The sequence below is a fragment of the Parasteatoda tepidariorum genome, chromosome 9 (assembly GCF_043381705.1).
Source record: "Parasteatoda tepidariorum isolate YZ-2023 chromosome 9, CAS_Ptep_4.0, whole genome shotgun sequence".
Classification (NCBI taxonomy): Eukaryota; Metazoa; Arthropoda; class Arachnida; order Araneae; family Theridiidae; genus Parasteatoda; species Parasteatoda tepidariorum.
The window spans coordinates 81868367-81879458 of NC_092212.1; the positions used below are offsets into that span (position 1 = coordinate 81868367).

The 11092-nt window shown below is 34.1% G+C and overlaps 2 protein-coding genes across 2 annotated transcripts in view; one reads left to right on the forward strand and one right to left on the reverse strand.

The window, feature by feature from the left end:
• LOC122268382 (uro-adherence factor A) overlaps positions 1-11092 on the reverse strand; it is a 151729-nt gene that overhangs the window by 112522 nt on the left and 28115 nt on the right. Inside the window, exon 2 of the mRNA XM_071185369.1 lies at positions 7518-7698. The gene's annotated coding sequence lies outside the window, so the exon portion shown is untranslated. The remainder of the gene's footprint in view (positions 1-7517; positions 7699-11092) is intronic.
• The window catches only part of LOC107451369 (solute carrier family 12 member 2-like), a 109486-nt gene that overhangs the window by 72710 nt on the left and 25684 nt on the right, over positions 1-11092 (forward strand). Inside the window, exons 8-11 of the mRNA XM_043051061.2 lie at positions 422-549; positions 3606-3818; positions 6380-6487; positions 9609-9732. Coding sequence (XP_042906995.1) covers positions 422-549; positions 3606-3818; positions 6380-6487; positions 9609-9732 — 573 coding nt within the window. The remainder of the gene's footprint in view (positions 1-421; positions 550-3605; positions 3819-6379; positions 6488-9608; positions 9733-11092) is intronic.

Genomic DNA, 11092 nt, shown 5'->3' on the forward strand with positions numbered 1-11092 from the left:
GCATATATTTCGGATATTTGCCAAAGTGACTATGTGATTGTCAACTTTCACCGGTCAACAACAGATTGTCAACATTTACAATTTACATGAAGAGTGAATGAGCCCTTATTTATTCTTGATAGCGAGCGTCCCTTATTTATTCTTGATAGTGAGTGTGCCTTATTTATTCTTGATAGTGAGTGTGCCTTATAATATTATTGATAGTGAGCGTCCCTTATTTATTCTTGATAGTGAGCGTCCCTTATTTATTCTTGATAGTGAGCGTCCCTTATTTATTCTTGATAGTGAGCTTGCCTTTTTTATTCTTGATAGTGAGCGTGCCTTTTTTATTCTTGATAGTGAGCGTGCCTTATTTATTCTTGATAGAGAGCGTGTCTTATTTACTCTTGATACTGAGCGTGGCCTTTTTTATTCTTGATAGTGAGCGTGATAATGGAAAACATAGGCCCTCATTTTGATGCAGACCAGAGTTTCTTCTCTGTTTTTTCTGTCTTCTTTCCCGCAGCCACTGGGATCCTTGCTGGAGCCAACATTTCCGGAGATCTCAAAGTGAGTATTCCTTCCATGAAACGATGCAACATTCCATATAAGAGTTGCGTAAGAAACATTACATTACATTTTAGAATCTCTCAAAAACATGTTCTTTCATACTTTAATCATGAATCACTTAAAATCGCTTGAATTATTTTCAATTGGTTACTTGCACTTCAAGAAGGAGAACATCAATCTAACCAACATATACCCAAACATGTGACCTATGACGTCAGAGCCAGCTGATCGTTTTTATTTTATTTGTCATTGTATCGTTGAACAGCCGACCCAATTTTTGGGTTTACGACTGCTAATGTTCAACTCCGTAGCATTGTAATTTTTGAACTCAATCCAGAAGACAAGGGCCCCACAGTGGACTCATCGTTAATTCACGGTTCCCAGCAGATCACCGATGTCAAGGGGGAGGGGTGTTGCTTTGTAGCAACGGAGTTCCTGTGCAATTAAGGCACGCACCTCCGATCGAATTAAAATAGCTGGGAATGTTAATCGGGAAAAAATGATAATGAGTAAATAGAAAAATTTAGTAGAAGTCTAACAGGTTCACCGAAGTCAAGCATCACTGGTTGGGGTAAGTGTGTGGGTAGGTGACCAGTCTGCGTAGGGATATAGGGTGTGCGGTATGGGTTCTCGTTAAACCATTCCTTGTTAAGTGTTTGACTTCGCGTGTAGGTCGTTAGGCTACCGAAGCGGGGGAACCATCCCCTCTGCAGAGTATCAAAATTGTGATCATCGGATCATCCTCAGGAATGTTTCCCAGACCGTCGCCAATTGCCCATTGCGCAGCTCTAGTACGGTGTAAATGAACAACAACAACGACCAGAAGACAAGGAAACTCCTGGACCATTACTCCTAGATGCATGTTTTGTTATGGGAAAATGGAGGATTTTGTGACTAGACAGATTTAACTTGCATCAGTCATCATTCACTACACGAGGAGTTTTCGGCAGGCAGGGATCGAACCCACGACCTCTTGGAGATACGCCAATGGCGTGTTAAAGTTAAGCTAAACTTCTCCACATAAGTTGAAATGTTAATTAAAGTGAAGTTAATCGAACATCGAATATGTATAAATATCATTCTTTCTCGTCTGCATCTTTTTCTCGTTTGCATTATTCAACTTAGATTTATTATGCGCTTATGTAATTTATTGCATCAGTGATATACATTTGTTTTGAATACCTGGCAACTTCGATACATAATTAGTTTATTATGTTCAACATGTCCTCAGGCCGGTCTTCGTGTTAAGTTCGAAATATAAAGCGAAAGAATTGAAATTTTTGAGAAAGAATATAAAATGTGTCACCAAGAGAATTAATACAAGACTGGTTTGGCTTATTCGAAATAAAATAGAAAAAAAAAACAGTTGCTAAGTTAAACAAATGTCACGTTTCAACAGCCAATCAGGATCGAGATACCCACACTTCGTCACTTGCAAGTATCCCATTAAAAACCATCCACTAAGTCTCTTTTCCTATTTTCTTGCATACGAAAAACCATATTTGTTCGGAAGACATATTTCTTAGAAAAATGTTTCGTGGGTTCGATCTCCGCCGACCGTAGACTCCCCTTGCAGTAAATGGTTAATGAAGTACTTTAAATCTGTCAAGTCGCAAAGTCCTCCATGTTCCCATAACAAATCAATACCTCTGGTGGTACTGATCCAGGAATTTCCTTGTCTTCTGGATGGGTTCAAAAGTACAAGTCTGCGGAATTGAACATTAGTAGTCGTAAACCCAAAACTGGATCGGCTGTTCAACGACGGATATAATATAAAATAAAATGGGTATCATTTTTCCTTAGAAATAAAGGTGACATTATGCGCAATACTGGTCACATCACCTTTTAGTTAATCTTGCCGTTGGTCGCGAAAACATGAAGCATTGATCTCCAAGGCATCTCTCCGCCTACAACTGTTCGTTGCACGCATGCTCGTTTGAATGTTTGGCCAATTCCAATTTCACATATTAAGAAAGTGGAGTTAAACTTCACTTACTTATTCATATAAACTCAAAAAACTTCTCCGCCGTCATCTTGTTTTTGTTGTCAAGCAGAGGGCACTAAAAGCAGATAAGGCAAAACAGTAGACGCCTTTGAGATGATGTCATTATGCTTATGCAAAAGTATGGGAATCTGTCTATCGTATGTCTTGAGACAAAGCTAGCCCTATTAGTAGGGCACTGGGCCTATGGCCAAGAGTTCGTGGGCTCAATCCCCACCGGCCGAAGACTCCCCGTGTAGTAAATGGCGACTGATGCACGTTAAATCTGTCGGGTTGCTAAGTGCTCCATGTTCCCTAAACAAATCAATGCCTCTGGGGGTACTGATCCAGGAGTTTCCTTGTCTTCTGGATTGGTTCAAAATTACGAGGCTACGGAGTCGAACGTAAGTAGTCGTAAACCCATGAAATTGGGTCGGCTGTTCAACGACGGTTATAAAATAAAAATAAAATATACCTAAGACTCTGTGTCTCAAATTGATCATAAGTGGAGCTGTGTAACTTTTGTTCAGGGTAAGAATTTCGTTAATATCTAATAATTTTATTGCCTCTTTATTTTGCTTATCGGCTATATTAAAGGTATGTTGGCGATAGCTTTCTAGAATTATTTCCATGCCAACATGAACATGGGTCCTTATAACCGATACTTATAATATCGTGATACATTGTAAGAAAATATCGATATTTAACATATATATTGAAATTTTCCAATTCATTTAATTCATATTATCTTGACGGTCGCGAAAATTTTCATTGACCGAACAAAATTTATCAGTACTCACAATATTGTATTCAACAATTATCGTAATGAATAATATTCGTTAAACTAATCCTTCTATAAGTTATGTGATCGTTATTAAACCACGATATTATCTTATCGTATTCAATAAATAGTCACTGATAATGATTACGATATAATAGTTTTCCGTATTTTTCAGTATCGCGTCACTGTCGTCCGTGATACTCCCATATGCATTAGCCGAACACACTTTTATAGTTTGGACGGGGGTTTATTTTTGATAAGAGAGTTTAATCGCTGACAGTTCTTACATTTCAGGATCCTCAAACGGCGATTCCGAAAGGAACTCTTCTGGCAATCCTCATAACAACGTTGTCTTACATTCTGTTCGTAGTTGTGGCTGGGAGCACCGTATTGCTGCAATCCAACGGCCTCACAGAACTCGTCACCAATGGTAGTCTTCATCTCTTATCGAACTGCACTCTGACGGAGGATATGAAGTGCGAATACGGTCTTCTTTACGATTACCAGGCAAGTATTAGCCTTTTCACACTAATGGGTTAGTCTAGGGATGGGCTAACTTTTTTGGTCGAGAGTAAAAAATCGTGAAAGGAAAGTTTGGTGGGCTAAGTAAAAAATTCCAAAATAAAAAATGAAATACAAACATTGATTTAAATATTTAATGAGATGAATGAAATTGCGTTTTTTAAAAGTTCCTTATATTAAGGTTCCAAGTGAAATGTACATATTTTAAGGAACGAGGTCAAATGTTCGTCTGTTGGTCTACTTCTGAAATGATTTTTTTAAAGGTTCATAGTTGAAAACACTTGTTCACATATATAGGATAAAGCAAACATAGCACTGATTTTCTGAGCATGAGATATTAAATTTGGGACACTAGCTTTTGGTAATGATTTGTAAAATTCAAACTTTGGCATATTTAGAAACAACACTAGTGTAAATCTTTCCATACTAAATAAATAATGTTAGTACTCGCCCTGGCAGAAAAATCCGCTCGTTGGAGCTTAAAATGTGCTGTCTGCCACATTGTAAAATGTGCTGTTAAATGCGAAGCACAATTCATCTACGTTCGATTCCATATGTCTGATCCCGAGAAAGACAAACGCTCATTGGAGCAAATCTACGGCTATTCTGTAAAGAACTCTGCTTTCAACAATTCAGAAAAATTGAAGCTGTCTGTGCTAGTCATTTACCATCAATTTATATTTTGTAGGAACAAAAATAGAGAAAGTAAAAAGGCCATCAGTACTTAGTTAAAAAAGAAAGAACAAAAATAGCCTTAAACAAAGTAGACCAGAAAATGGATGTATATTGTTTATAATCGCCACAGAACAGCGTTTCTTAATTCATTTCTCAAAGACAATTATCATTTTATTACATCCAAATTAAGATGTACCTGCAACGGCTAAAAAGTCAATAATGCTACATGTACAAATCCACTCATTAATTTGAAACGATCACCCGTTATAACACAAAAGTACCCACAAATACTGTATAGTTAGTTTTGAGGTGAACATACTTTAAGTTTATCGAAGCAAAGATAATGAGTGATATTAGGAAAGGTATATCTTTTCTGAAACCACCATTTTTCGATAAGGGATTCACATTCTTCTGCCAGATGGTGGCACTTTAAAGAATATTCATCGTTTGAACAGAGGTTTTCTTGAATTTCTATCAAACGTACTTCGCTGTCAGCATACGGTTTCTGCCTGCTTTCTTCCCAGAATGCATCACCACCTCCAAATGCTCCCCTTGAAGTGCGTACTATACCTTTCTCAAAAGACTTAGTCAGTGTTTTACAAACTTCACAAGGAGTCAATATTTTTTCTTTCTTCTTAGCAATGTTACTGTCCACATTAGCCTCTGACCCCACTTCCGACTCTTGAGTTTGACAGGTAAGATAAGAAAAAAAGCATAATAGGACAATCAAGTTCATCTTAGTCTAGTATTGAAGGAGTTGACATTGAGTTTTATGCTAAAATATTCTTCTGTTTGTCAACCTTAACGCAGTCAAAATATTAGAAATTTACACTCCCATAATTTCTGTACTCCTTGCAAAAATAAAAGCCTAATTAAATTTTTAACTTAAAAAACAAAAACAACAACAAAAAAAAACATAAATATTCTCTTACTGAATGAATAAGCACAAAATATCTTTGTGAAAAACTGTTTTGCTTTGCTGTTATTATGGACATGCTTATTACCACCTAATAAAAATTGAAATATTTCATATAATGGTAGCATTACCGTGAATGTGAATACACTAAATTTGGTACTATATAGACTATACTGATAGTTGTAGCGTGGAATGCCTAAAGTCGATCGGCAAATTATAAAATTAAAATTTTACGCGTTACCTTATCGTTTTAGAGAACAACTAAAGAAAAATCTTCAGTCATTCTGAATAATAAAAATATCCATATATTTTATAAAATGACTACATAACAATTCTCATACTTCATAATTTGAAAAGGTCAGGCATTCTAGAGAAAGCCTGCATTTCATGCTTTGACGGTAACAGTTATAATCATGAAATCATCAGCAGATATAATCATAATGAGATCAATGTCTCATTATGATTTCCCCAGTCTCAACATTTTCCCTCCCTCCGTTATCATGGTTCCAGTAAATTTTATTTTTCCTCACGCCAGTATACTCCAAATTCGTACTAAAACGCACTGCCGTGGGTGAAAAGCAAAATATGTCGAAACTATGGTAACAATGAGATGAAAAGTATTGAGAGAGCTAAAATCGCGTAACCTTGAGAAGCATATTAAATTTACAAAGAGTATAAAATTCTAATCAGCAGTACTGTCGAACAACTGACACGTGAAATTAATGTTAGATACGTGTTCTTACAGAAAGATTTTGCACCATTTTGCGTACTTAAAATGATGGAACTTACTGTTATTGCAGTTTCACGAATAAGAGCAACGTTCCATTTTGAAGTTTTGCCCCCATTTTGCTTTTTACATATTCATCCTATAATTATTTTTTTCTTTTTCACTTAGAATTATGTTTCAGAGTACTATTACAAATCGATCTAATAATCAGCTTTGTGTATATTCCAGGTAATGGAGATGGTGTCAGCTTTTTCACCCATAATATACGCTGGAATATTTGCTGCTACTCTTTCATCTGCTTTGGCCAGTCTTGTCAGCGCTCCAAAAATATTTCAGGTATAAATGGAAAAAAATATTTTCAAAAAAATTTATCATATCCGTAAAACAAATAAAAATTAAAAAAAAGCGTTTAGTGGAAATATACATAAATTGCCATAACGGAGAACGAAAGTTCTGAATAGCTCAAATAGCGGTGAACCGAAATTGAAATTTTTGCTCGCCTCTTTAAATTCCAGTTATCAATGATTCAAACAACGATAATCTACTAGTTAGGATTTTCAAATCAATCTACTCATAAAAAAAAGTACTACTACTCATAAAAAAAAATCTACTCATAAAAAATTATTACCCAGAGCCGCGATGGCTCATGGGATAAAGCGTTCGCCTTCAAATGCGACGAACCAGGTTCGAATCCCAGTCGATACGAATTCCGCATCCGGCTTGCACCGAACACAGTGCTAATGAGAAATATTCCCAGTGGTAGATGGATCATTGGTTAGAGTCCTTTTGCCGTCAGGCTAACCATGGGAGGTTCTCACGGTCTTCTTCTCCATGAAACGCAAATGTGGGTTGGCTCCATCAAAAAGTCCCCCACGAAGGAAAATTTCTCCCAATACTCGATCCAGGAAGTTCCCTTGTCTTCTGGATTGCGTTCAAAATGACAAGGCTACGGAGTTGAACATTAGTAGTTGTAAACCCATAAAAAATTGGGTCGGCTGTTCAACGACGGTTATAAAATAAAAATAATAATTACCCAGGGCAAGGATAACCTAGTTTCTAGGGCACTAAGCCCATGTCCAAGAGTTCGCGAATTTGATCTCCGTTGACCGAAGACTCCCCGAGTAGTGACTGATGCACGTCTTGACTAATGCATGATGCGTGACTGATGCATGTTTAATCTATCGAGTCACAAAGTCCTCCATTTTCCATTACAAATCAATACCTCTGGGGGTACTGATCCAAAATTTTTCCTGTCTCCTGAATTGGGTTCAAAATTAAAAGACTACGGAGTTGAGCATTGGTAGTCGTAAACCAAAAAATGTGTAGGCTGTTTAATGACGGATATAAAATAATATAAAATAATTACCCAGTAGATCACTCAAGTCAAGCATAAATATCAGCCGTCAGTGAGCAGATAGGTGACCAATTTCATCAGCTTGCGAAGGGACCCAGCCTTGGAAGGGTATCGGTTCTCATTAAACGGTTCTATCGCAAAGTGCTCGACTTCGTGCGCATTTAGTCGGTCTACCAAAATGGAGCCATTCCGTCTGCAGAGGATTAAAATTGATGCAAATCAGTGATTCAAATATCAGTGATCAAATAAATATCAGTGATTCAAATAAAGATAATCTACTAGTACTCGACTTCACACGTAGATAGTCAGTCTACCAAAATCGTCTGCAAAGGATCAAAATGGCGATTGCATGTCTTCAGATGTTTCCCAGACTGTCGTCAATTTGGGCAGCTCTAGTGCGACGTAAATAATGTACTAATATTACTATTACATTCTTCGTAATTCAGATATCGAAATAAAAATGGGTTTGATATTTCGTTAGCTCAGTACAAGGTAACTGCAATAATTCCAAACAATTCTGCTTAACTCAGATTAGGAGGGGGAAAAAGAGTTTCATATTTCGCATTTTTGAATCCTTTAATATCAACTATTACTGCCAGTAGTTGACATAAATGAGAAGAAAGATTTTCGAAGGTCTTTCAGCTGAATACAAATCAGAATTTCTGAAGCCCCATATAGTAATTCAAAGGGCAGAGAGCAATGATTCGAGAATTCAATGGATCAAATTCAATCTTATATGTTCCAAATGTCTCTTCCAATAACTGAGGCAATTGGACAAATTACACAGATTTAGGATTTCTATAATTGAATTCAAATAACCAGAACAGTGCCCAACAATAAAATCATAATAACTTATGATCTAATCATCATAATGATTAGATTTTTACATACTAAAGGGAAATCTTAAGGATTTGATGATTGAACTAACATTAAATGTGTTGAAATATTTGAACGTTTAGCATTGCTTGTTCTGACTTTCAATTGTTTATTCTGAATTGATCAATTTTATGTTGATTCGGAAGAAGTACATTTTTATACCAGATTTCGTTTAATTACTTTCTCGTTTTCGTATTCGCTTAATTAACTTTTGTTTTCGAATACAGTTGATTATTTTTATTAATAAAATGCGCCGACATAAAATTTTAATAATTACGCATTTTGAAAAGATCTCTAAAAGAAAAAGTTTATAGACTTCAAAAAAAGAAAAAAAAAAGAAGCAATGATGAGTAAAAAGCAAACACGGGCATTAGTGAGCAGTGTTTGAACTGCTCACTAATTTTACACTCAAATTTTTACATCATTACAGTACACAAATTTTTGCATCATTTTAAAGAATGTAATTTAATATGGCAAAATACGAGACTTGAGCGAAATTAAATATTTATTTTATATTCTCTGTATCGGATAAATTCAATAATAAAAGCAAATATTTTTAAATACAATAAAATACAAATAAAACACAAATAAATTTACAAATTAAATTTACAAATAAATTTAAATACAAATAAATTTAAATACAAATAAATTTTAAATACAAATATTTTTAATTCTAAATAGATAAAACTTCTTTGAAAAAAACGCGCTACAAAGCAGCAGAAATTTCAATTATTAATTCATTCATTAAATTTAATAAATTAAATTTAGTTTTATACGGGACAAAAAATTTTAATTATTTAATAAAAAGTAACTAAAATAAAGTTTTTCTTTGTTCACTTAAGTAGGTATTGACTTTAAAAATCTTTTTTTTTACTCACAGTACAAGTTAGAGTATGAACAATAATTCTAACTTGTACTATGCGCAATTGTTGTTACAATAATTTTAGACAATAAAAACGCAATAATTTTAGACAAAGAACTAGCTAGAGTTCAAATATATAAAGTGAGAAAAAAATAAATTTATTTTTAAAAAATAGCTTTCATTTTTTAAATAAATAAAATGCTTCATTTCAATTAGGGGTTTTAAAAAAGAACAGTTAAACAAAGAATAAAATCTTTGACTTTGATAATTAAAGATTTTTTTTTTTACATTTTATTACTTCATTCATTTTTTGAAGCAATTTAATTTTCATTTTTTAATTATTTTAAATTGAAAAATATTTCTAGGCTTTGTGCAAGGATAAATTATTTCCAGGCATACACTTTTTCGCTAAAGGGTATGGAAAAAATAATGAACCCAGAAGAGGATATCTTCTTGCTTTTGTCATTGCCCTAGGATGCTGTGCCATTGGTATGATTATTTTTTTTATTTTATTTCAAAAGCTAAAATATATGAGTCAGAATACAAAACGAAAATATAAGAATCAGAATTATACTGTGTTTAAATATGGGGAAGAATTTCTAAGATTATTATTCCACTCTCTGACAACGGAAAGATTTTATTTGTCTATTAACTGAAACTTTCACACACAACTTATTTTGGTAAGTAACACACAAATACTGTCCTTGACCAAATTATTAGACTCATTATAAGATTCTATGTAAAATCTTAATTATCACGTGATAAACAGCTTTATTGTTTTTACCCGATTGTTTGCATTTGTTTACATTCGTCTATCAATGGGTTAAATTAGACGATATCTATACATAATAATAAACGCGGCTGTGTATCTGTAATCACAATATATCGCCCCAGAAGCCTCGCCCAGGCACGAAACTCGGCACATAATTGTGTTTTGACATAATGAAGAAGTATTTTTTTTTCTTTTTTCAAAAATTTGGATTGGTTTTTTAGTTATCAGTCATTTTGTGAGAAAATCTATGCTTTTTCGTCTTCAAAGAGCCGTATTCAAAAAGCTATTAAAGAATGCATATACTTTTCTCCACCCTTATAAATGTATGCTAATGCGAACCTTACAATTTAAATATTAATTTTCGACAACTTAAACCAATCATATACGAAGGAATTAATAATTTAATTGTAAGGTTCGCATTAGTTTACATTTATCAAAGGGGAGAAAAGTTTAACTTTTTATTAAAAATGTGGCAACATGTTCGATACGTAAATAGAACGCTTCGCTTTGTTATATTTGTCGCTGTTCATAATTGTTATAATAAGTTTTTCTTCTTCTTTCCAGGCTCTATTTTTTTTTCTTAAGCGAAGACGATAATTTTTGTAGCGATATAGAAATGGAAATTGATACCAAAAAAAATTATATAGAAATGGAAATTGATACCATAAAAAATTAATTCGTTTTCGTGTTCTTTTCATGTATTTAGCATTTTAGTTTTTTTTTCTTAAGCGTTGTAGCTATATCTATATATATAAAAGTGAATGTGTGTCTGTCTGTCCTCTATAGACTCCTAAACCATCCGACAGAAAGCTATGAAACTTGGCATACAGATAGTTCAAAGCACGAGGAAGGTTTCTGTCGACATTCTGCGATAAACCGTTCCAGCGATATCAGTGAAAGTCGAAATGGAATTTTCTGATTGGTTAAAAGCTAGCCATTGTTTTAAATTTTGCTATAAACGATTCAATTTTCAAATATCTTGAAGATAACAACAGTGATATTTTCTATCTTATAACTCTATTCATTTAGAAAAGTAAATTAAAGTAAATTGCATATACTTTAATTTTTAATTCGCGC